At 40.5% G+C, this 27,151-nt stretch overlaps 1 protein-coding gene across 8 annotated transcripts; it reads left to right on the forward strand.

Annotated features, from left to right (window-relative positions):
- Positions 1-5,048: 5,048 nt before the first annotated feature.
- On the forward strand, positions 5,049-27,115 carry hmgn3 (high mobility group nucleosomal binding domain 3). Of its 8 annotated transcripts, none has more exons than XM_047388635.1 (7): positions 5,057-5,245; positions 15,054-15,104; positions 15,375-15,404; positions 17,695-17,745; positions 22,483-22,578; positions 22,815-22,914; positions 26,293-27,115. In XM_047388635.1, exons 1-7 carry the CDS (start codon positions 5,231-5,233, stop codon positions 26,298-26,300), a joined length of 351 nt encoding a protein of 116 aa, XP_047244591.1. In that variant the 5' UTR covers positions 5,057-5,230; the 3' UTR covers positions 26,301-27,115. The 8 variants fall into 8 exon arrangements, with proteins under 8 accessions (XP_047244594.1, XP_047244593.1, XP_047244591.1 ...); XM_047388634.1 differs by having other exon boundaries at positions 5,065-5,245; positions 22,480-22,578; XM_047388636.1 differs by lacking the exon at positions 5,057-5,245 and adding an exon at positions 5,355-5,626 and having other exon boundaries at positions 22,480-22,578.
- The last annotated feature ends 36 nt before the right edge of the window (positions 27,116-27,151 follow it).

Raw genomic sequence — 27,151 nt, forward strand, 5'->3', positions numbered from 1 at the left:
TTGCTTTCGTTAATGTTATTTATTATTTGCATTTTTTATACTAGCTTAACCCGATGAAAATATTTGTGACATATAATCTTCTTGCACCGTGAGTTTCTTGCAAAAAAAGAAAGGATGACTCAGCTGCGCCACATACAGCACATTGGATATAAAAAGTGTAAACAGCCCCATTAAAATGTCAGTTTTTTGCAAAAACAGACAGAAATAAAGATTAATTTGTTCTCTTTTATAAATTAGGCATGTACACAGTACAATTCAACTAAAGAGCAAACACATCCTTTAGGGGGGAAATGTAAATAGAAAAGCTGCAATAGATCAGTAACATAAGTGTGCTTTTGGTTCACCTTTTATTTTTACTGTTCTGCCTTTTTAACATTTTTAAATTTGCATCCCTTACCTAAAGCCATATTTTGCAGAGCGGATACAAAAGATCAAAAGGATCCACATGGTATCAGTCAGGAGAAAGCTATATTATTGTAGGATGTTATTTTTAAACCATGGCTCAGTAAAGATGGCAATCAATAATGGAGAAAAATGTCACGACAGTGACATTATTAAAAAATGGACATCCCTCTCAAAAAGTATGAAAAGGCAGAAACAGAGACAGATCAGAGAGACTGCTAAATGACCAATAGTAGCACGCAAGGAGCTACAGGAATTTCTTGTGAGCATTGATTGTGTTCTACAAGTGAAAACAATATTTTCTGTCTGAACTGAGGAGTGATGTTCCAGAGAAATAAATGTCCTCACAATCTGACAAACTAAAATAACTTTTGCAAGAAAGTGTGGTCAGATATACCTTAGGGGTTGCATGTTTAAAGACTCTAAAGTTGTATTTGATTCAAAGATGTTTTAATCAAGAATTGGTTTAAGGATGTTTACATTTTGCAGACAGGTTATTATACTTTTTAAATTTATTTTCACCCCAACAATTTCATTTCAAAATTACAGGTCATATGTCACATTAAAGGCGGAAAACGTTTTGGAAAGTGACTTATGATAGTCAAATTTTTCTTTTCTTCACAAAAACGTGGCCTTTAAACATCAATCTTATTTTGTTTAGGGCCAGTTACACAGTTCTTCCCTCTTTGTTCTTCATATTTTACTTTTCAGGAGAAGGACCTAGGACAATGACTCAAAAAGGAGAACTGAAGATGAGATGAGATGTAAACTTAAATAAGTAAATTGAGATGACAAATGGGCATCTGTCTTTAACATTTTACCAGCTGACTTTTCAGTGTGGATGGGGCCTTTTGATAGGGAGCTTAACAACGCAGAAACAAAAATAAAGTTCTTGCACGTATGACGTTTTGTTGCCTACTGGACTAAATGTAGCAACATCATCACATTCAAAGTTTGGGTCAATTTGTTTTAAAACCAAACTAATATGGTCTCAGTGGTCAAATGTAAAGAGCTGTTATTGATAACAATTAAATACCAAATGACTAGGGATTAAGGAAAAACCACAGTGTTGACCTTCACAATATCTGTTTGTTTTATGAACAACATTCAATTTTAAAATTAATAACAAATAATATCAAATTAATATTTAAGAACATTTGCAAAATTATGTTCTAGTTCTAATTAGCATGTTGTTGTAATACAACAATGTGGTATTCATTATACCTGTAAAAATGTTGGACATCTTGTTTCTTTTAACTGTACAAGACCAACTTTTTTTTTTGTGTAATTTTAACATCTTTAAAATATGTGTTGCTATGATGTACTCCTGATCTGAATAGTGCAGGTGTATCAGGATACGAGTGTAAAGTTCACAGTGTTCTGCTGCATCCAGACAGGGTACATTTATTTTGCACAGCACTGCATGTATTTTGTTTGCTCGATTGTTTTTGCTTTAATTTTTAATTATGGACCTATTGACCATCTGGATTATGTAAACTTGAGGTTATGACAAAAAATAGTGCACCTATCAACTAAATAACACCAAAAAAATAAAAACAATTATAGATAGATTAAAGTTCAAATATAATTTCCAATAATTTCTTAACATTTCTTAAGTAGTAAACCTTTTCAAAAGATCATTAATGTAGGTGGTCATAGAAGATACCAGAAGTTATAGAAGGTTTTTATGTTGTGTGTTTGTGACACAAAGTCTGAACATTTTAAAACACTTTAAAAGCAGAATTTACTGTTAAACACATTTAAAGAGAGTTTGGTTATGTCAATAAATATGTATAGCTTTTGGTACCTATCTCTTTATGAAAAAGATTTTAAAAAATGGCAATAAACAACAAATTTATAAATGAAACCCATACCAGATAATGACAAAAAAAAAAAAAACAAGACAGAAAAGTGGAAAATTAACCTAAACAAAATAGCCATGGTCCACCTGTTTTTAACTTTTTCTATGATGTTCGAACTTTCGACCTCATGTTGTATTGGCATGCTTGTTATATAAATTTTCTCCATTATCCTTTTTCTTGGTAGCTAATAGCTTGAATCAGAACGTTGGGGAATTCATCAGCATACCTGGTCCTGTGTGTTATGGGCTTACTTTTAAAACAGCTTTGTATTTGGGTCTATGTAGAACTGAAGGGGTTTGTTTGGACAGGAAAGCTCCATCTATAGAGCGCTCTCTGTTTCTCTGCACAGTGCAGTGCCATACAAGAGTGTGGAGGTTGCTTTTCTGGGCTTTTGTGCTTTTTGCACTGGGTTTTGTGAGGTCATTGTGTATCTAAAACCGTGTCATATACAGTATGTCCTGAATATTTAAAACACACTGAGTGCCATTGTTGTGCAGAAGTTCCAGATGTTTATTGTTAAAAGATTCAAAGTTGATACTGTACATGAGTGAAAGGAATTACACAGCTGATACAATTAACAGTGTTCCTATGGACATCTACACATTTCAAAAATGCATAATATTTAAAATAAAATTATAAACATGTTGTGCTTAAGATGTTTTATGATCACACAACATTTGCTTGGAGTTTTAAATGATGTATTAATATTTTACTATAACCATTTAAAATAATAAATTAAAAAAAGCTGTTAGCATTCTTTTGTTAATCGAGTGCACACACATTATTAGTATTCAGCTTGAAACAAATGCATTTTGCATTTGTTGTTAAGATGTGTTTATCAGTTGCTTGGATCAAAGTTGTTGAGTTAAAAAGAATGAGTGCAATACAAGAAACGATGGCTGCAATTATTCATAATGATCAAATAAAGTTTGATTAGGATATTCAGAGTCCATGCAAAGGCCACCCATGTTCTGTTTCATTTTTCAGGTTATTGTGTTGTCCAAATCCATTTTTCATTTGTTAGTTAAAAAAAAAGTTTGCATGATTCCTTCATTCTATTTCTCTGGGTAACTAACGACACAGGATCTGTAACCTGTTAAATGAGAGAGTTTGTTCAGTACTGTGTGTACAATGATTTTGTGAGATAAGGTAGATGAATTAGTTATTTCTGCTTTTATTTGTAGAGGCAGCCATTTTCAAGAAAATATGTGGTTTTCTAATCACCAAAAGCATATTTGCAACAACTGATGTTCCTTTCGTCCCCCAATGAAGTCATCAGTTATTTTTATTTTTCCATTTAAAACCATTGCCTTATGAATATAAATGGTTTACTATATTTATGCTTTGATTTGCACCATTCCACTGTAGTTATCTCTGTATGTTTAGGATCGATGGCCTTCAACAAGTTTACTTAATGGATTGCCCAGTATTTAACTCCATTCATATCCCTATCACCTCTGAGCAGCTTCCTTATCTCTGTTAAAACATTGCATCTTCACAGCATGATGCTGCCACCATCCTGTTTCCCTGTGAGGATGGTGTGTTCAGGGTAATGTGCAGTGTTACTTTTTCCAACCCATATAGTGTTTTGCATGTTGACCAGAAAGTTGAATTCTGACCTTCTTCCACATGTTTGATGTGTTTGTGTGGCTTGCAACACCTTACAAATGGGACATTATAGGACTTTTCTTTAACAGTAGGTTTCTCATTGCATCTCTCCCGTAAAGGCCAAATTTGCGGAGTAAACAGCTAATAGTTCCTGACGCTATTTTAGTTATCAGATTTACCATGGGCTTCTTGGCTGCTTCTCTGATCAATGCACCCCTTGTCCAATTTGATGCACGGTCATGTCTTGGTGGGTTGTGCCATACTCCTATCAGTTTTGTGTAACAGAAAGAACAGTGCTCTGTGAGATGTTCAAAGCCTTGGATTTTGTGTTATGACCTATACCTGCTTTATACGTCCCCACCACCTCATCCCTGACCTGTATGCTGTGTTCCTTGGTCTGATGCTGATGATGCAGTTTGTTCAGTAATATTCTCTAACAAACCTCTGAGGCCTACAAAGAACAGCTGCACTTATACTGAGATTAAAAAATACAGAGATGTTTACATAATTAGGTGACTTCTGAGTATCAAAGTGAAAGGAGGGCTGAGTACAAATTCACACCAGTCTTCAGATTTTTCTTTATAATCAAATTTGAAAACCATGTAACCTTTCCCTTCTGTTTCACAATTATGCACTACTTTCAGTTGGCCAGCCACATGAAATACATTTAAGTTATTACTTCAAGGGTTGTGAACACTTTAAAGGTTTTGAGAGCGATCTTACAGCAGCAGCACTTATTTTGTGTTGATAACCTTCTGTATAGTGTTCCTTTATTTCCCTACAGGGTGGTGTCAAAGACTGGCTGACAGAATCACATAAAAACGTGCTATACAGTACGATCCATCTAGCTCTTAACAGCAGGGGAAGCCCTACAGGGCACAATGCCCATTAGACTGTCAGGACCGAGTCTATGGCCGATGTTGTGCCATTGTGAGAGTGATTCTGGTCCTTTGTGTTTTGGTTTTTCATCCTACATTACCCAGATCCCAACAGAAAGCAGGGGCACCCGCTCGTATTGGTCAGTCTCCACTTTTCGTCAAAGTGGGATCGGCGCACAAAGAGCGCGCAGCCAATGACACCGAGCTTCTGGCAAAAACCCGGCCTATGTCCGCCACTCTCCTATTTACATAGAGACCAACCTGGCCAATCAGGAGTCGTCACAGCACAGAATTTTGACCCCTCTATCCAATAGCATTAGGAGGCACAGAGTTTTGTGGGAGTGCATATAATCAACATATTATCCAAGGTGGCTCAGATATTGATCCAGTATTCCTTGGTAGTTCAAATTCACCTCTCGCTGCTTTGACCTTATTTCCCCTCCCCCCTCAAGCTTGGTTGGAGAATTATTGAAGCGCAAAATGCCGAAGAGGAAGGTGAGTTCTGTCCCTGCTGTCCGGCCGGCGCACTTCTAGTTTTTCCCCACCTCAGCTGTAGCTTTAGACGAAAATAGCGGTGCGCAATTTCTGTGGCGACGCCGAGGCAGGCAGGTGAGGCGGGGATGATGGCAAAGTTTCAGGAAGCCTGTTCTAGCACGGCGTTTTCAACACGTTATTTTAGTAGTATTTATTTAATCATAAATATTTTTGTCTTTATATCAGAGATCGTCAGACGGATGGATGGGTGGATAGGTGGATACAGGGACGCGTAAATCTGTGTTCCAGGGACACGGACCGGGACTTTTCATTTTGCAATATTTTTTATAGACCAATGATATTGCTCCGCCTGGTCTAATTTTAGTGCTGTGTTGAAAAATGGTAGGTGCCAACCCGATTGAGCGATCCCATGTTTAGGAGGTGGGAAAAACAGGGAAGAGCGAAAGAATCAGGCCATTTCTGTTGTCTCTTTACTATCCAAAGAGCATCACATGTCGAGCCCTACTGGACGGTATTAGTGCGTATGTGGAATTTGGCTTTTGCATCACATAAAATCTGCTATTGTCTGCGCAGAATCTCTTCTGAGGACAGAGAATGGGGTGGAGGGGGCCTCTAGGGGCGGAGGGGTCGCCCACATGCAAATGATGCGTTTGCCAAACAGCATGAAAACCCGATTTTTTTTTTTTCTGTGCTGTGCAGCCACCTACACCTGCATCCAAGAGGTGTAGGCCTGTCCTGTTCAAGAAGCAGTGCGGTGTGAACGTATTTGCCCTCGTACAGTTTTCTTCAGTTTTTTTGGTCACACTTAAATCTTTCAGATCATCAATCGAAATTTCAAATCTGATAAACATAATCAGTAGCAGCAGAAAAATGATCTAAAGAACACCAGCAAGTTCACCGCTGGATGACACAAAAATCCAAAGTAAAGGTTTTGGGGTGACCTAGTCAAAGTTTGATCGATATGCTTTGGCATGACCTTAAATAGACCATGCTTAAAAACCCTTTAACTGAATCAGAAAAAAACTACAAAGAAGATTGGGTCTAAATTCCTCCAGGTTGGTTTGGATAGTGTTTCTTTCTTTAATAAATTAAATCATCATTTGAGAACTGTATTTTTCTATTTTCTAGGTTATCTTTGCCTGGTATTAACATTTGTTTTATGATCTGAAACATTTAAGTGTCTTGTTCTGTGGTTTAGAGTGACCAACGTGCAGAGAAGAGCTAGCAGCATGTTAAAGGAGTCATTTTCTTTATTCTAGATAAGATCAAAAAGGTTTTCCAAAAAACGAAGCAACAATCACTGCAGGTAAAAAAACTCAAGTCGAAACTCCAAAAAACTTACAGCATAGATTCTGCAGGAACATAATACAAAAGCACATAGACATGGGTGGAGAACGGAAGGAACCAGCGAGAACCAGAGAGCTAATAAACAGAGGGGAGTGAGGTATGGACCAATGAAACACTGAGGCAGGTAATCAGATGAGAATGGAAATCAGGTGTGGACCAGGCTATAGAGAACTGAGGGAATCTGGGTGGTTGCCAAGGTGACCAAACTAGAAGACAAAAGGGAGCATGAGGGAAGCTAGACAATAACTTAACCAAAGGGACCTGACTACAAAAACAAAACTATAAATAACAAAACTCAGGGAAACAGATCTTAGCAAAACTATGGACGAAAATAATAAACCAAAAGAAACATAAGAACCTAGAATAATCATTAACTAAAGTAAACTGAGAAACTAGAGGGAATAGAAGAAACACCAAAACCTAATAATTAACAAAGAACCCATAAAGAACCCTGAACGTAAATAAACAAAACCTAAACCACAAAAAGGGAACCAGGACGAGACGGGACATAGAAAATAAACTAGTAAACAAAAGCGCAAGTGAACGAATCTCAAAACATAAATAAACACAGATATACTAAATGGGAAACTAGACTAGAAACTACAAGGAAGACAAGGGAACTAGAATAACAACAAATATAATAATAATAATAATACAAAGTAATAAGAAAGTAACCATAAGGAAAACTTAAGAATGAAAAGGACAGAAAACGACAAAACACTAGGAGGCGGTAGAGAGAACAAAACTAACAGGGAGCAAAAGGAAATAAACAAACATGACTACCAAAACCTCAAACTAAATAAACGATTGAAAACACAAGACCACAAAAAAGTCCAAAATGTCGCTTCACGACATTAAGTGTGTCTAGTTAATAATCTCATCTTTATAAGTATTTATAAAACGAGCTGACTCAATGTTGGACAGGACCCTTGGAAAACACTTTTTTGGGGTCCATTTTTTAGTTGAGCTCATTATCCACTAGCTACCACTAGCTACCTGTCTTTTGCATTCTGCACTTATTGCAACTTGTTTTATAGTTACTAATATGATGAGAATGAAATGCTTAAAATAAAATGTCAGGTTTTTATTTTGTGTGGCTCATAGCTGCACAATATATCAGTTTGCACAACATTAAAATCGCACATGACTGTTTGGGCTGCTATAATTGCTGGTTAATAATCTGGAAGTGCCACGAGCTCACACTTTGCATAATAATAATGTCTATAGCCTGTTGGATGGCGTCTAACTGCAAAAGATTTCTATACCTGACTCAGATGTCAGTGTCTAAGAACTCATTTAATCAGTGTAATGTTTTTTGATTATGTCATCATCACATGGTTTTCTAAAATCATCCTGCTCTATTCTGAATGCAGATTAGATTTTCCTTGGGACTGGAGCTAGTCTTAAAGAATTCACAACACTCCAGAAGGACAGCAGTGTAAAGGTGCATCAAAAAGTTACTTTATTTCAGTAATGCAACAGAAAAAGAGAAAATCATATGGAGGTTTATTTATGACCATTATGACTTACAGCCATTGAAGAGCCAAAATTCACTTTGTCTGAAAATTGGAAGACTAATAAAAAAGTATTTTAATAAATTTTAGCTGTACTACTAAAAACCATGCATTGCACTTGCTATTGATACTAAGAAAAATACTCGATATCCGTTATCATTTCCGACACTGCGGCAAGGTTTCTTTTGAAGGCAAAGGGTTCTTTCTAGTTTAAAGTAAAAAATATGATTATTTACAATATGCAACATTTTCACTCAATTAGGGCAAAACTAATAAGTAGGGTATGGTTCAGCCCTTGTTTAGAACAAAATATATACCTTAAAATTGTCACCTGTGTGGCAAAACAGCAGACATCACTTAGTATAAGTGTTAATGTCCTTTATGGAACAGTGTACTTTTGATCCAGTTGTGCAATTCCTTTTTATTATAATTGCTTATCTTTAGTGTGCCACTGTGTTCTTCCATTTGGCTGTTAATTTGATGTTGATACAAATACATTTTACTACTGAGGTACAAATAAAATAATATTTTATACTAAAATAAATAGTGTTTAAAAACAAACATGGATCGGGCGCATACAAACAATATTTTTTTACAGTGTAAACAAGCATCTGGGCCATGCAAATGTATTCAGCAACAGTCCTGTACAATATCTTTTTGCAGAATGTTTTCTTTAGTGATCAACGACAGCAGCAGGGTAGGTTGCTACAGGTGCATACTTTTTTCTGTTTTAATTGTCAGCTTCAGTCTGGCTCCTCCATAAGACCACATTAGACCCCAATAGCTTTAAAACTAAACAGAGGAGTAATGGAGGGGGTGCACAGGTTTGTTTAATTGGTTCACTATTTAGTAGCAGGTTTCCTGTGATAATTTGTACCGCAGTGAAACGAAGTGGAAATGCATCATGACGGGCATGTTTAGACCGACAGAACACTGTCATTGTGCTGAAGCTAAAGTTTAAATAGCTAATGCCGTTTGGGAGGTTTACTACCTTACTGTTTTTCTAAAGGTTTTTGTAGTACTAGTGGCCTTTATTCATTAGTAGCTGGACAAGAAGAAAGGCAGAGAAAGACATGCAGCATAGCTAACATGTAGCATTGCTTGGAATTTCATTGTTTTCTTGTCTGTCTGCCTCTTAGGAAAAGGTCCTATAAGCAGCGCTTTTGTTTTTGCCTTGTTGGCAAAGAGGGTTGCCTGTGTTTTTTTTTTTTTTTTTTGTGGATGTACTTCCCATGTTAACAGAGTTTAAAACTTCCAGTAGCTCATTGTTTAGATCAGGTGACTGGCTGCAGGGAAGGGAGGGGCGGAGTTACTCTGATATTGCAGCGCTGCTGCTAGAAGAACGACAATTTGGGCAAATGAGAATGGGTCAGTTTATGTCGATTTTGACATAAATGTATCTTAGAATAATTCATTTTCACAGTATTGATTCAAAATTTAATTTTGTATTATTTTGAAAACCCAACTGCACAGTATATAAACTCAATATTTATGGAGGTTACTTTTACATAAATTACTGCATCAGGGCGCTGTGGCACTACTGAGTTGTAATGGAAACCGAGGTTGCTTTGATAGCGGCTTTCAGCTCAACTGCATTGTTGGTTCTTGTGTCTCTCATCTTCTTCTAGACAACAGTCTATAGATTATCTGTGGGGATTAGGTCTGGAGAGTTTGCTGGCTGTTCAACCACAGGTGCCAGGTCACACTAAAAAGTGAAATCAGCAGGCTCATCAGCTGAAGGATGCATGAAAAACTTTTCTATTCCGGCTGACTTTGTACTTGATAAAACATAGCAATACTGGTACGAGCAGATATGGCTCCTCAAATATTACCTGGCTGTGGAAACTGGACCTCAAGCAACATGTATCATGTTCCTCTCCACGCTTCCTCCAGAGTCTGGAACATTGTAGCCCATGTCTTGGATACGTGTGTGCGTGGTGGCCTGTGAAGCATTAACTCCAGCTGCAGTCCATGCCTTATAAATCTACTGCCATCTCTTGAATGGCTTTTACGTCACAATCTTGTCAATTTTGTGGTAATCCCTTAAACTTGTGCCTCTTTTTCTGCCACACATTTTCCTTCCACTCAACTTTCCATCAGTATGCTTGGATACATCACTCTGAACAGACAGGTTCTCAAGCAATCACCCTTTGGGGCTCATCCTCCTCCTCCTGTGGAGGGTGCGAGTGACTTGCAAAACCTTTACCTGAGAAGACTTCACCATGATTTTGTAAGCCGAAACTTCTGTGTTATGTTTGGTCTTGTAATCTTCCTCCTTTTGAATAGAATCACTAATAAATTAACTTTAAACTTTCAGTTTACCCTGAATTACTTGTTGAACTACTCCATGGACAGGGGTTAGCCTTGCAGCAAGAAGGGTCTGGGTTTGAAAACCGGCCTGGTATCTTTCTGCATGGAGTTTGTATGTTCTGGCCGTGCATGTGTGGGTTCTTTCTGGATACTCTGGCTTCCTCCCACAAATCACAAACAAGACTGTTAGATTAATTATACCTTAGTTTTAAGTGTGTGCATGCATGGTCGTTTGTTCTGTGTGTCTCTATGGTGCCCCTTTGATGGACTGGCAACCTGAGCATGGTGTATCCTGTCCTTCGCCAAATGACTGCTGGACATAGGAACCAGCCGCCCCCCCACCACCACCACCACCACCCAACAACCCTGTAAGGATAATTAATGTACTTGTACTCGTCATCTTCCGCTTATCCAGGACCGGGTCGCGGGGGCAGCAGATTCAGCAGAGACACCCAGACGTCCATCTCCCCAGACACCTCCTCCAGCTCCTCTGGGGGGAGCCCAAGGCATTTCCAGGCCAGCCAAGAGACATAGTCCCTCCAACGTGTCCTGGGCCGTCCCCTGGGCCTCCTCCCGGTGGGACGTGCTTGGAACACCTCCCGAGGAAGGCGTCCTGGAGACATCCGGTATAGATGCCCGAGCCACCTCAACTGGCTCCTCGAGATGTGGAGGAGCAGCAGCTCTACTCCGAGCTCCTCCCGGATGGCCGAGCTCCTCACCCTATCTCTAAGGGAGTGCCCTGCCACCCTACGGAGGAAGCTCATTTCAACCGCTTGTATCCGGGATCTCGTTCTTTCGGTCATGACCCAAAGTTCATGGCCATAGGTGAGGGTAGGAACATTCTCATTTCCTGGCATGTGCTCTAGAGATTTTAATTGCCTAGTTGCATCTCTAACATCAATGCTGAGGTGCCTTGAAACAGCTGAAGGTCTTTGGGTGCCAAATACCTTGTATCTGATTGATTGCTCCTCTTCTGCAAGTGTATATTCCACTGGTTTCTCTAACAAAGAGGAGGCCTGATTTTGTTGGAGCAGCAGGGAGGGATTCTTAGATCTCTCTTCAGTGTTTACCCTGTAGAGACTAAGTTGTTCATCCAAATCAGAAATATGCACAGGATTAGACGGTTGGGTTGGAGAAGCTAGTTGAGATATGGCCATACCAGGGGCTACATCCAAACAGTAGGGATCACCAAGAAGAGAGCTGTAAGTTTGGGGAGAAGGAGTAGCTACGGGACCCCGTGGAAGAGTTTCAATCTGGGCCTCATGTGTAGACGTATAACTACAAACTGAAGTATTAGACAGATATTCCTCCAGATGAGAAGACAGTGGAACATTGTGGTACTGTTTCGTCATCCGATGGGCAGAAAGCATTTTGTTGGTAGAGATGATGATAACCTCCTTCCCCTTTGCTTTACAAGCACCCAGGAGCACGCTAAGGATTTTCCTGTTTCCTGAATTGACTGCATAAACTAATGCTGATAATCCTGCATGATCTTCCAGAGTTGGATGAGCGCCACTTTTCAGCAGAAGGGACAAAATTTCAGCGTCAGTTTGCTCAAGGCATGCATGTATCAAAGCGGTTTTCCCCATCTTGTCTTGAATGTTTGGATCAGCACCATTTTCTAGAAGATACCTTTGGGGAAGAAATGTCATACTATTTTTAATAAACATTCAAAGAGGATAATTAATGGATTAATGGATTCAAAGAGGATAATTAATGGATGGATGGATACCTGTATGAACTGCTGTCATGATTGCTTTAAATGATTGTTGACATGGAAGCCATGAATATTTACAATGGAGATATTCTGTTACCTGTGGCCCCCTCAGTGTGAAACATATTCAGTCTAATAAGCTGAATGTTTCGCTTATGCCTTGGGCCGCACTGTTTACAGCCCAGTATTCCCACATGGAGCTCTGTTCTTGGTCTGGATGTCAGATGCATCTTTTATTAAATTGGAAATCACCAGAGAGCTTCTAGGATCATCATGGTACATGTCATTTACACAATATGAACCTGTAGTGCATCTCTGAGCAGTTTGAAACCCATAAAAAGAATCACTTATGTGGATCTTTACCTAACACTGGTTTCTGTTAGATATGCAAAATTGCACATTGATAAATCCTAATTAGTTTTCTAATCTTTTAGAGTAATGTATAAAGTATTATTATAAAGTATTATTTCCCTTAGGGGTTGGCAAAGTGGGCCTATAATTTAGTTTACCGTAATTGAACAATAAGCAAAAGACTATAAATACTCTTAAATATGTTGGCAAATGCCTAGCTCCTACAACTGTTTCCACTGCTAATAGGTTACATGTAATTTAGGAATTCATCTGGGAATTCCTAAATTCCCAGATACAGGCTTTCTATGGAGTAATGAAAGATATTGATCTGATTTTTGTAATTTCAAGGTCTAGAGAAATATTAAAATAGGAAAAATGTTTCCTGGAAACATTTCCAGAAGAGTCTGGAAAAATGTTTTCCAGACTCTTCCTCTTCAGTTTGATTAAAATATGAAAATTTGAATACAAAGAAAGTTTTAAGCTTTTGACCCAGATTTTATAAAACTACTGGACAACATCTCCATGATGTCAGATTTTAGTTCCTCTGTACCAATCTTTAGAAATCAAATCCAAAGAGACCTTTTGTCCACATTAATGCTAAACAAGATGTATCTGAAGCTGCAAGGCTTCTTGATCCCTTAGGAAAGACAATACTTCTTTACTTATTCGTTTTTAAAATATATACTTTAAAGAACTTTTTTGATTATCATAGAAAAAAATGCACATTCTTTCTCAAGTAGAAAAAAAGCATTTTAAACCCTTTTACACATGTATAGAAAGCAGATTCAATTACGTAACCCTCATAAATAAATAAAGTACAGTAGTTTTCAGCCTGAATGATGTAAAAGTAAAGAAAGTAAATTTGGAATTATTAATGCCATTCAGTTGTACAATTTTTATTCAGGTATTGCAGAAAACAGTGAGAGGGATGGAAAAGACTAGCCTTTCCTGATATGTATTCACATTTAAAAACAGTGTTTATTTCTATTTCATTCAGTCAAACACATTTAGAGCCACTGTGGGGTAGATAAAGAGCCACATGGGTTGTAGGCCCATAGTTAAATCATGACTTCAGCGTTTTAGCTATCAGCATGCCTGTTTTTGAGTTACGGACTGAAAGCCCACAGAAAATCATGCAGATTTAGAAAGGCCAGTTTATTTACCTTATTTAACTTAACTTATTTAACTTACTTATCTGTTGAATTTAAGAAACTATAATAAAAATCTGATTATTAAAGTCAAGCAATTTCGGGACTCTTTAACTACTTTTCCTGCAGCTAGAATACAGTCATAGAGATTACATGTTCTGTCATCTCTATGAGTGGCAATAACTGTATTTGTTAGCAAATATTTGGCCAAATTCTGATAATTACGTAATGTAGTTTAACCAAGTTCAACCAAAAACAATTAAAAAAATTGACAGTTAATATTTATTTTTAGGCCTCAAATCTTACTCTGAAATGAAGAAATTTGGATATTGGACAATGTATATAGGCTGCCTAATCAACTAGGCTAGTATTTGTCACCTTTAATTATCAGCTATTGGCCACTTTAGAGCTTAATTAGATGATATCCAGAGAGGTATGTGATTTTTACAATATTATCTATTTAGGAGACATTTTTCAAAGTCATATCTGAGAAAGACCAAGTGCAAAACCGACAACATGCAGTTTAGGATAAAAGCTGGAGAAACAAAGATGTGAAATTACCTAAAATATCTCCATTACCATATCTATAGATGTAAAAAAGCAGCTGCTACAGCAGCTCATTTTATCTCATACACTGATGTTTATGGCTTAAGAGAATGGCAGAATTTTGATCCATATTGAAAAATAAGTTTCTGGTAAAAGAAAATATTGGGCCCTGGCTGTCCTGGCTTTCCATATATCAGCAACTGCCATAGAAAAACCTGTATAAGTTGATCTCTAGTTAGAAAATAAAAATTTCTAATGTTTGTTATTGTAATTTATGCATTTTTCTGAGCCCAAATAGATATTTTTGATCACTGTGACTAAGCATGAGTTGATATGAGATTCTCATGGTATAAAAACCATGTATAAAACTACCAGAGCATCACAGTGGGAACACAAAAATTAAAAACAGTATTGACATTGTGCAGAAATGCACAAGTTTTCCTAAGTTCTACATTTGCTAGCTATTTTCAAGGGACTTTCAGCATTTTGTTATTTCTTTTATTGTTGGCTTACAGAGAGACAAAATGTATTTGTGTATGACTTATTAACTGAGTTATCTCAATTATTTAGGACAATTGATGTAAGTTGTGATATATATTCTCATCTATTACTTTCATCTGTTTGTGACCTTTAGCATTTAGGACAATGTCATTTGTGTCCGGTTTTACCATCTGCTGCTGTGAGACTCTGTCCAACTGGCTTAATATTACATTAGGATGTAAAATGCAAGTCCATAACACTTGGAATATATTAGCCAAAAATGATTACTCTCCCAACAGCGATATGAATATTGTACATACTGATATTGCAATCACGATATATTTGTAATAAACTGTGTAAATCTTTGTTTTTAACTTTCTTCTGTTATTTTCTTGCAGTCCCCAGAGGGTGTTGAGGGTAAGGAAGCCTCTAAAGTTACAAAGCAAGAGGTAATTATTTTATATGAGGGTTATTTGTGCTGTGCGTCGGTGTGGGAGTGCTGCTTATAACATGGTGTGGATTTGTTTGGACTGTACTGGTGGTTGTATGTATAGGTACGAGAAAACAGGCTATATTAATAAATGGAATGTTTGAAGCAGTCACTTGAGTGTAGATGTGCTGATGAACAGCCCACAGAGGTTTATTTGATATCTGTCTCTCTCTCTCTTTCTCTCTCTCTGTAACCATCTTTCTCAATTCTCATCTCTTGCTCCATCAAGCCCACCAGAAGGTCAGAGAGATTGTCGGCGGTAAGTTTCCTTCTCCCCTGCCTGTCTTCACCTCTGTAGCTGTCCTCTCCACCCTCTTCCAGACTCCCCTCATTACAGTTTCCCTGAGGACTGAGTCTGGCTTGGTATGCATGTGTTTTCTCTGTTGTTTCTGTCTGTTATAGTCAGGGTCTGCTGCATGGCTCCATGAAATAAAGAAACTGTTTAAAATTATGCAATATCACTAAAATCTGTTTTAATTAAAAATATAATTAAAGTGTTCGTTAAATTCATTGATTACAAATGATAACCATAGCAAAATTATCTGACAAACAATTATATTCTAACCTTTATCAATGTCTCTGGTCATTCAGCCGTGCCTTACAGGTGACACCTCTCTATGTGTTTTGTACTTTGCATGTTTTATCCATCTGTAGAGTCTTTGCATGTTTTTGCATGTTTGCATTTGTCCTTTTAAAGGAATAACAACATGTTGCGATAGCTACATTTTCTGTTACTCGGCAAGGGTTTACGCAGAGGATCATCACCTCAAAGCCTCGACTCTTGGCAGACTTGTTTAAAATGGCTTTTGCATCTTTGCTTTTTTTAGCTGCACCAGTTCCCCATCATTGCTCTTGGTTATTCGAAAAAAAAACAAAAAAAACTAAAGATATGTAGTTGCTTGTCAAAGTTGAAAAATAAAATCAAAAGAAAAAGAAAAGCATTCTTCCTAAATCTGCTTTTCCGTGTAAGAGTGGATAATATGGCAATAATATACCATAAAGTTTTTTTTACAGTTCAAGCAAAATCAATAGAAGGATCACAGTTTACCTACGAACAGATGATCATCTTGTGTCTGGTATAACTGACATATAAGGTTCACTCAGGCTCAGACTGTAAAGCCAAAACTGTATTTTCTTTTAAAAAGTAAACACCACTCAGGTAAAGTGCGCTCTCCTTTTTACATAAAAGTTAGTTTATTAAAATGAAGCGAAAGGATGAGAATAAAACAGCAACACAACAATGAAAAGAAGCTTTCTATAGGGGCCTTTTAAATTAGTTGTGTTTTCCAAATTCTGTTTTTAACTTTTGTTTTTCTGGATTCTATATTTTACAAAGAAAACTTTTTTCTTTTAAAAAGTTGCTTATCATGTCATCAATGAATAAAAATGTAACAGTCAAGTAAAAACATAACTCAAGCGTATTGGAATTGATATAATAAATAAATAAATGTCTGGAAAGACCCTAAAAATCAGTTCATTATTTCTAAATGTGTAAAGAAAAAAATAACAGCACACATTTTCCACAAAGAAGCAGAGACAGTCATTTTTGTACAATAAAAACTTTAATATTGTTAAAGAAAAGTTAATGATGTTTTATAATCAATCAGGTTATAGACAGTACATCAACACTAGGAATTGAGACTTGATTTTGATATCATTTAAAAATGCCTTTATTGGGACCTCTGTCAGATTGGAACATCCCTAGTCCCTATGTCCTAAATTTCTGAAGGTGCGTAGGTTGCCAAAAGGATGGCATTGCTTCATAGGTTTTGTTGAGTGATTGATTGATTTTTTTGGTAGAAAGAAATGTTGGTGAATTAGCCAGATAACAGTTGGTGGAGTCAGGCAATGTTGTAATGTGCTTTTTATATGCCTGAACAGTCTAGGCCTTTTCTTTGCACTGTGCATCATGGTACACTCCCTATGTTTGCTTTAAGTAGTCACATTAGGAATGCAGACTAGTAACAATTAGTGTTTTTGGCATTAACATTAATAATAATTGACTAGGATTTAAGTTTATTGACATGTTTCTACATTCTTCAGGTGTTTATCACACATCAAATAAGCACCGCTTTGTTATCGGGACCTAACAGGGTTAAATTTGGACAATAGTTGATCCATTGATTCAGACATTTGTGATCTTACATGTTTGAGTATCGTACACATGTAACTTTTACAGAGAGAAATATTGATGGTTTCATTTGACTTTGTGGCAGAGTGGATATTTTACACACTAAGTTTGATGCCATTATAGAAAACACAATATGAACCTGGTGCCATTTATTGTTTTTGGCTGATTCCCGACTTGGTCTTATCTTCATTTTGACTCTTTAAGAAACAGCGAAACACTGTTAAAGAGCTACAAGGCTCATCTTCTGTGCAAGAAGGATATTCAAATGATTTGAGTTTTGTGACTGCCGTGTTACTGAAGCTCATGGCTTCAGGGTGCACTAGTCCACACTGAGGAGAATGGGCTGCAGAATTGCTCTTTTTCTTATAAAATGTGAGAATTGTCGATTCTCATGGGTATGTTTATTTTTGTTTTTTAGAAACCTGCTCCTCCTAAGCCTGAGACGAAGCCTAAGAAGACCGTTGTCAAGGTGAGAAACACACATACACGCTCAAACATACTAATAAAGTAATTATGAAATGGTTTTTAACATTCACTTAACGTCAGGGAACGCTCTTAAAGTGGACCCCAGAATGCAGACAGGCAGGCAGAAGCAGCCGATGAGTAAAAAAGGTTCAATAAAGCAATTACAGAGGCAAAACCGTGCAGCTTGGCATGAGGCAGAAAGCAGGCATGGACATGGATATGCTTGATATGAACAAACAGTATTAACCAGCGGGGAGCAAACAGAACAGAAAGGTATATATGGTGCATGTCACAGGGGCAATAGGAGACTGATTGGCATGGTGCAGGTGGATTGAATGAATCTGATTACAAGACGACTGCGACAGGCAGGGGTAACTAAAACATTAATGGAGCTGAAAAGAGATACAAGGAAATGATCTAGCCAAAGAGAAATCTTCCAGATATAACAGAACAAAATGCACCATGAACAGAAATACAAGAATAAGTAAGAATTGAAATCTAGGGAATGAACTATAACCCACCGTCTGGCAAGCATAAACAATACGAGACAAAACCCAAACATCTGCTAATTATGACACTTAATTCTTAAAAAGCTTGAAGTACTTGGCTCCATGAATGAAACTGCTGGTTGGTTAAAAAACACAAACTAATCTGTACATGAATACAGCACATTCACCAGCGTAAAATACATTTTTCTTTTATTGCAATAGCATCAAATGTTTTGAAAATTCCCCTCCTTGAACCATCACCTTAACGTGGTGGAGGGGTTTGAGTGCTCAAATGATCCTAGAGGCTATGTTGTCTGGGGCCTAAATGCCCCTGGTAGGGTCTCCCATGGCAAACACGCTCTAGGTGATGGGTCAGACAAAGAGTGGTTCAAGAATCCCTCATGAAGAACAAAATATCGAGGCACGTGACGTCGCCCGGTACGGCGGAGCCGGGGTCCCACCCTGGAGCCAGGCCTGGGGTCGGGACTCGTCGGAGAGCGCCTGGTGGCCGGGTTGCTCCTCGCGGGACCCGCCGGGCCAAGCCCGAACAAGAGACGCGAGGCCATCCCCCAGTGGGCCAACCACCTGCAGGGGGAACTGTGAGGGACTGGTGCAAAGAGGATTGGGTGGCAGACGAAGGTGGAGACCTACGCGGCCCGATCCCCGGATGCTTAGGCTGGCTCTAGGGACGTGGAATGTCGCCTCGCTGGGGGGGAAGGAGCCTGAGCTTGTGCGGGAGGTCGAGAGATATCGACTAGAAATAGTCGGGCTCGCCTCCACGCACAGCGTGGGCTCTGGAACCCATCTCCTTGAGAGGGGTTGGACTCTCTTCTACTCTGGAGTGGCCCACGGGGAGAGGCGGCGGGCTGGTGTGGGTTTGCTTGTTGCCCCCCAGCTCAGCCTCAGCCGTCTCGTGTTGGGGTTTACCCCAGTGGATGAGAGGGTCGTATCCCTGCGCCTTCGGGTTGGGGAGAGGTCTCTGACTATCATTTCAGCCTACGGGCCGAGTGGTAGTGCAGAGTACCTTGTCGGGGGTGCTGGATAGTGCCCCTCCCGGGGACTCCATTATTCTGCTGGGGGACTTCAACGCCCACGTGGGGAACGACAGTGACACCTGGAGAGGCGTGATCGGGAGGAATGGCCTCCCCGATCTGAATCCGAGTGGTGTTTTGTTATTGGACTTCTGTGCTAGTCACGGATTGTCCATAACGAACACCATGTTCAAAAATAAGGGTGTCCATCAGTGCACTTGGCACCAGGACACCCTAGGCAGGAGGTCGATGATCGACTTTGTTGTCGTATCATCAGACCTTCGGCCGCATGTTTTGGACACTCGGGTGAAGAGAGGGGCTGAGCTGTCCACTGATCATCACCTGGTGGTGAGTTGGATCCGCTGGAGGAGGAGAAAGCCAGACAGACTTGGCAGGCCCAAGTGCATAGTGAGGGTCTGCTGGGAACGCCTGGCGGAGCCCTCGGCCAGAGATGTATTCAACTCCCACCTCCGGGAGAGCTTCGACCAGATCCCGGGGGATGTTGGAGACATAGAGTCTGAGTGGACCATGTTCTCCGCATCTATTGTCGATGCTGCTGCCCGTAGCTGCGGCCGTAAGGTCTGCGGTGCCTGTTGTGGCGGCAATCCCAGAACCCGGTGGTGGACACCGGCAGTAAGAAATGCTGTTAAGCTGAAGAAGGAGTCCTATCGGCTGTGGTTGGCTTGTGGGACTCCTGAGGCGGCTGACGGGTACCGTGAGGCCAAGCGTGCTGCGGCCCGGGCTTTGGCAGAGGCAAAAACTCGGGCCTGGGAAGAGTTCAGTGAGGCCATGGAGAAGGACTACCGGTTGGCCTCGAAGCGATTCTGGCAAACCGTCCGGCGCCTCAGGAGGGGGAAGCAGTGCTTCGCCAACACTGTTTATAGTGGGGGCAGGAGACTGCTGATCTCGACTGAGGACATTATCAGGCGGTGGAAGGAGTACTTCGAGGATCTCCTCAATCCTGCCATCACGCATTCCGTGGTGGAAACAGAGGCTGGGGACTCGGGGTTGGACTCTTTCATCACCCAGGCTGAAGTCACCAAGGTGGTTAAAAAGCTCCACGGTGGCAAGGCTTCGGGGGTGGATGAGATCCGCCCTGAGTACCTCAAGTCTCTGGATGTTGTAGGGCTGTCATGGTTGACACGCCTCTTCAACATTGCGTGGCGGTCGGGGACAGTGCCTCTGGACTGGCAGACTGGGGTGGTGGTCCCCCTTTATAAGAAGGGGGACCGGAGGGTGTGTTCCAACTACAGGGGGATCACACTCCTCAGCCTCCCTGGTAAGGCCTACGCCAGGGTATTGGAGAGGAGAGTCCGACCGATAGTCGAACCTCGGCTTCAGGAGGAGCAGTGTGGTTTTCGTCCCGGCCGTGGAACACTGGACCATCTCTATACCCTCTACAGGGTGCTCGAGGGTTCATGGGAGTTTGCCCAACTGGTTCACATGTGTTTTGTGGACCTGGAGAAGGCATTCGACTCTGTCCCTCGTGATGCTCTGTGGGGGTTGCTCCAGGAGTATGGAATCGGGGGCCCTTTATTAGGGGCCATCCGGTCACTGTACGAGCGGAGCAGGAGTTTGGTCCGCATTGCCGGCACTAAGTCGGACCTGTTCCCAGTGCATGTTGGACTCCGGCAGGGCTGCCCTTTGTCACCGGTCCTGTTCATAACTTTTATGGACAGGATTTCTAGACGCAGCCAAGGGCCGGAGGGGGTCTGGTTTGGGGACCAGTGGATTTCGTCTCTTCTTTTTGCAGATGACGTGGTCCTGCTGGCCCCCTCTAGCCAAGACCTACAGCATGCGCTGTGGCGGTTCGCAGCCGAGTGTGAAGCGGCTGGGTTGAGGATCAGCTCCTCCAAGTCCGAGACCATGGTACTCGACCGGAAAAGGGTGGCTTGTCCTCTTCAGGTTGGAGGGCAGTTCCTGCCTCAAGTGGAGGAGTTTAAGTATCTCGGGGTCTTGTTCACGAGCGAGGGAAGAATGGAGCGGGAGATCGACAGACGGATCGGTGCAGCTGCCACAGTAATGGGGGCGCTGTGCCGGTCCATTGTGGTGAAGAGAGAGCTGAGCCGAAAAGCAAAGCTCTCAATTTACCGGTCGGTCTACATTCCTACCCTTACCTATGGCCATGAGCTTTGGGTCATGACCGAAAGAACAAGATCCCGGATACAAGCGGCTGAAATGAGCTTCCTCCGTAGGGTGGCCGGGCACTCCCATAGAGATAGGATGAGGAGCTCGGCCATCCGGGAGGGGCTCGGAGTAGAGCCGCTGCTCCTCCACATTGAGAGGAGCCAGTTGAGGTGGCTCGGGCATCTATACCGGATGCCTCCTGGACGCCTTCCTCGGGAGGTGCTCCAGGCACGTCCCACCGGGAGGAGACCCAGGGGACGGCCCAGGTCACGCTGGAGGGACTATGTCTCTCTGCTGGCCCGGGAACGCCTTGGGCTCCCCCTGGAGGAACTGGAGGAGGTGTCTGGAGAGAGGGACGTCTGGGCATCTCTGCTGAGTCTGCTGCCCCCGCGACCCGTTCCCGGATAAGCGGAAGACGACGAGTACGAGTTTTGAAAATTCCAACTTTTTATTTTAGGTATATTGAGTGAGTTGGGAAAAAGTCATTTAGCAAAAGTCACAGGTGTTACAATTTCAATAATTAAATTCTAGTAAAACCAACTGAAACATTTCCGTAGTTAATCAGAGAGTCTAGGAACATTTAAATAATAATCCATGGATTTCTGATTCCCTGGGATATAATAATGATGATGTTCACTGAAGCCCATTTATTTTAGAGTCTCTTCAAAATGGGAAAGACAACAAAGGATGCTATTTACGTATGGTGGATGTGTTCTGATCTTGGAAGTCTGGAAATTGCTACCAGTAATACGTGTAGGTATTTGTCTAGCAACAAATACTGTGGATTTGATGTGAAACAAAGAGTGGAAAAGTCGCTTATGCTCATTTCTAAGTATTGTAAAGGACCTGTGATGCTATGGGCCTGTTTCTCTTTCAGATCAATTTAGAGCCTTTTTAGAGTGCATGGCATTAAAACTATTTGAAATACCTGGGCCTTTAAAATAAAATCTTGCCTCTTCCCTGAAAATGGAAATAGGCCGCCACTGGTTCCTTTAGCTTGGAGGTCTAATGCTAAAAGTTTTGCACGTACATTGATGCCCACCATTGTTGAATGCTTCTGCAGTGTGCATTCTTCTCATTTGTTCTTGGCAGAAGGTGGCAGATGATAAAGGAGCAAAGGCCAAGAAGGGCGGCGCCAAGGGGAAGAAGGAAGATGGCCCGGCCCAGAACGGAGAGACCAAGGCCAATGAGGTATGAAGGAAACAAAATGGGAAAATAAAGTAGAAGCATCTATATTCCCTAAGCAATAGAAAATAAAATAATAAATCTTATTCCTATTTTTATGTCAATGTATGTGCAAACACGATCCTGTTATTGCATTACTTACACCTGAATTCCTCATTGTCCCACACCACAATCATATCATGTATCTCCTTCTCACACCGATACATACACACCCACATACACCGACACACACACCCAAACAGATCTACGTGTCTCGTCCATCTGTGAGTGTGTCCTCCATCAGAAGCATGGCTCCCTCCCTGATGTCAGTGAGAGGGCAGAGTAAGACAGTCAGAGTTAAGGGTACGGTTCAGTGCTTCTAATTCAGCTCTCTGTGTGTTGATGCTACATTTGGAAACTAACAACTTGATCATTTTAATAGAGCTGACATTTATACAGTGTGCTGTGGAGTGCTGTGTTTGTTAGTATGTTTGAAAATGTGACTGAGTGGAGAAGGCAATGGGGGTGGGTTGAATAAAGAGGACGTGTTGTTTGTTCTGCAGTGAAGTGATCTAAGGACATAGTTTTACTGCTGCTGCACAAAGCTGGGAAGTGAAATGTGATTGGGTCACTGTTCCTAGACAGCTGGTTCCTCCAGTAGTCACACAGAGGAAGCAGACACATTTGATCCCTTTTCAAGATATTTTAGTGTTGGTAAAAACAAGAGAACTAATAAATCAAATAACAATGAGAGGTTTTAAATCTCTTACAGGGTGTTCAACCAATCAAAATTAACTACATGTTCAGCATTGGGTTGATAAACTAGAGGTTAGAGAATTAAATACGTTTGATCTAACATTTGTGTAAATGCATTTCTCACAAGGAACAGTGGCAACATGTAGGTAGCCATCCAGCTGACCAGCAGAGTGCAGCAACAGCTTTCTCTGGCACCTTGGTATATCTCGATACTGCTAACTGGCTGATTCTTACTATAATATGAGTCCACGAGTGTTTATTTATGGCAAGTGTGTTTTTGAAATTCAGACATTTGTTGGTTGATGTCTTGAGAGTTTGCTTCAATATTTCCTCATAAAGTTTGTTCCTCATGATGCTAGCTATTTTGTGAAGCTCTCCTCCAGAAAAACTCCCACACAGCATGATGCTGTCACACCCGTGCTTTATAATTGGCATGTTGTTCCTTGGCTTGCAAGCTTTCACCCTATTTCCTCCAAATGAAACAATGATCATTATGTGCAAACACTTCAATTTCAGTTTCACCAGACCATGGAACATCTTTACAACGTCTTTAAAATCAAGGCTTTTGTTCATGCATTTGCAAATTGTAACCTGGCTTTTTATGTTGCTTTTGAATGTACCAAAGGATGGTCCAAACTCATGGAGGTCCACCTTCTTGGGGGATTTAGGTTAATCTTCCCATGAGCTCACACAAGGAAGCAGTGTGTTTTAGGTGTGCTGTAAAACACATCCACAGGCGTTCCTCTTTTTAACGCAGATGTCTTAATTAATGTGATTAGAGAGCTTCCAAAAGCATTGACATCATCATAATCATGTAGTCTATCCAAACTATTTACTGGAGAACAGGAAAGGTTTATTCTGGTTCAATGTCCAACGGTGATAAAAAAAAAAAAAAGGTTTCAGCCTTTTTATACACTGTGTGTAAACACTGAGTTTCAGCTGTATGTCCTGTAGCAGTTGTAGATGGCAGTTCTGGTTGGAGGTCATGTTTCATGCTGAACCACTGCCATTTTCTCAGCAAATCAGCAACACCCCACATGACTAGACCCCTAAAGGTGTCCTGTGGTATCTGCCACAAAGATGTTAGCAGCAGGTCCTTTAAGTACTGTAAGACACCAGATGGGGCCTCCATGGATTAGACTTGATTGTCCAGCACATCCCCATAAATCTTTGAAAGGATTGGGACGTGGGGAATTTGTAGGCAAAGTCAACACTTCAAATTTTCGGTGGTTCTTAAAATCATTCCTAAATCTGTGTGGCAGAGGCGTCAGCGTGGGAACCCTGAATGCTCTGTGGCTATGCGGCCTCACACCAACCAAACCTACATAGTGCATTTCCTTTCTGTCAGAACCAACATCATCTTCTAAAAATCATCTAAAAAAAATAATTAGTGTTATTCATTTCACCTATTATGCCTGATCAGGGAAGGAATAAAATATCCTGACTTTTAAACTCCTTAGGGGACCAGTGTCCTGTCCAGAGTGTATCCAGCCTCTTGCCCGATGACAGCTGAAAATAAGAACCAGCGCCGCCACGATCCTTCAAGGATAAGTGGGTACAGACATTGGAAGGATGGATAAACTCCACAGACCAATTGCAGCCTAACTTTGAAGGATTTATGCATTTTTAAGTGAGCGCTGCATAAAGACATACAGGCCAGTCTGATCTATGTCTAGCCTTGACATTAAACTCTTACCTATTGCTCAGAGGGATCGCAAAGTTCAAAACTGACAAAAAGTTTTCTAGATTTAAATGTTAGGTAACCAGATGTCAGGATCATAGCTCTCAGTGGGCAGCTTGTGTAGTCTATGTGTTGAAAAGGTAAAAATGTAATGTATAATTGCAATATACTAACCTTTAGGTTAAAAATAATCTGGTGCATTGATCTTTTTCTACCAATGCTACAACTTTCATTGGAAGCTGTGGAAATGATAAAGAAACACAGAAGATTTCCTTTAGTTTTTTTGCACCCAGAGGTAATTTTGGACCAGTTTGGTTGCCATACCTCCGCTCGTACATGTAGGTATCAGCCGATATGAGATTTTTAACATTTATCTTGCCACAATTTCAATGTGGTAAGACAAATTTTTTAAGTAAAAATGTTGCAATTTCAACATGATTGCATTTGTTTTATTTAAAACAAATAAACATCAAAATATTTTTACAATTATAATAATGCTATTTATAAGATTGTTATTATTGTGATTCAAATACATAGACCTAAGCAAAGCTAAATAATAATTTCCAGTTAGATTAAGCACTTTTAAGTAAACCGGTTTACTGTGAGGAAAATGTTGGAGTTCTGCTCTTTACAGAGTTCATGTTTACAAGCTGCTTTGGCTCCATACGCTGGGAGTAACAAGCAGATATTGCTTGTGGTTGTAGCTCGAGCCGTCTGCACAGGTAGAAGATACACAATTGCTCCTCCCCAGAAATGCTGCTTGTAACTTGCATTAATTTAGTATAAAAACAGTGTTACATTTACAAGAGTAATGTGTTGCTCTTGTGTAGTTTGCAAATTTTGTGAGTGGAATACATCCCAAACAGTAAAGCACAGGCTGACCACCAGTGAGCAGCAACAAGTGGTGGAGGGGAAATATTATGCTAGATGCAGCAAGAGAAAACTCCAATCATTTTGGCATTTTCCCTGACATCTCACCAAAATAACTTAAAACTGGACCGAAGGTCCCGCGACCCTGTATGGAAGAAGTGGGTATAGAAAATGGATGAATGGATGGATGGATGGATGGATGGATGGATGGATTTCTGCGGTTGTAAACTGTAAGGCTTGGCCTACACTGACACCTGTAACCTCCCCACACCTACACACATGCACTTGAATCTTAAAAAAAAACAGAATAAGCCAATGGAAGTTGGCTAGGATGGGTTCTGTGTTTGGAAAACATTAGTTTGAGCTGAAATCCACCCTAACTGGACGTCAGCGTCATTCTGTCTCTGTCTAAACTCCCATCTTCTTCCTGGCAGGTCTCTGAAGCAGCAGAGGAGGCAACCGATGAGAAGGCGTAAGGACACGGACGGGTCCACCGACTCGTCCCCTGCAACTCCATGGCAGCAAAGCATCTTTTTTTACTGATGATTTTTGTACCATGCAATTTTTTTTCTTGATTAGTGATAGCGATGGACAACCAGCAGCTGCAGCCTTCATCATCCTGCTTCTTTAACCTTCTGATTGTGCTCCCTCTCTAATCCTGTATTGCTTTAGAATACAGTATCTCAACTAGATGCTAAAAGGCACGTTGAAGTGGTTTTATCAGACAGCAGCTGATGTTATTTGTGATGCCTGAAGGAGGGTGGGGGCATAAATGTGACTCTTATGATCTTTAAGTCAGCTTGGCCTTTATTTGTATTTCTCCCTAAAGAAGATCCCCATTATCGACACTTTCTGCCTGTTATGAGATGCTCAGAGAGGCTCAGATCCCCCCCCACGGTAGGGTGGAGGGTTTGTAGGGTTTGTATCAACAGTTAAAATGCAGGAGTGGAAGACCAGTTTAACAGACACCTTGATGAACATCTGCTGCTTTTAAAAATATATATCCTAGTTTTTAGAATCCCTGCCACTGTTCCACATAGCTGTATGTGTGTGTTGGAGTAAAAGTGTTTGTGGGTCTCAGTGTTCCATTTTGTTACCCTCACCGCCTTTTAAACGCCTTGTCCTAAGCAGAGTGGCATAGCAATAATGAGTGGTGCTCCTGTTCTAGGCTGCTCTGTTGGTTTTGGACCCTCTGGGCTTCGCGGAGTTTCATCTTGTTTGGAGAATATTTTGAAATAAAAGAAAAAGTCCATCACACATGCTAGCCTGTCTTTCTGTTATTGTGAATAAAAC

Source organism: Girardinichthys multiradiatus, chromosome 15 (genome assembly GCF_021462225.1).
Source record: "Girardinichthys multiradiatus isolate DD_20200921_A chromosome 15, DD_fGirMul_XY1, whole genome shotgun sequence".
NCBI lineage: Eukaryota > Metazoa > Chordata > Actinopteri > Cyprinodontiformes > Goodeidae > Girardinichthys > Girardinichthys multiradiatus.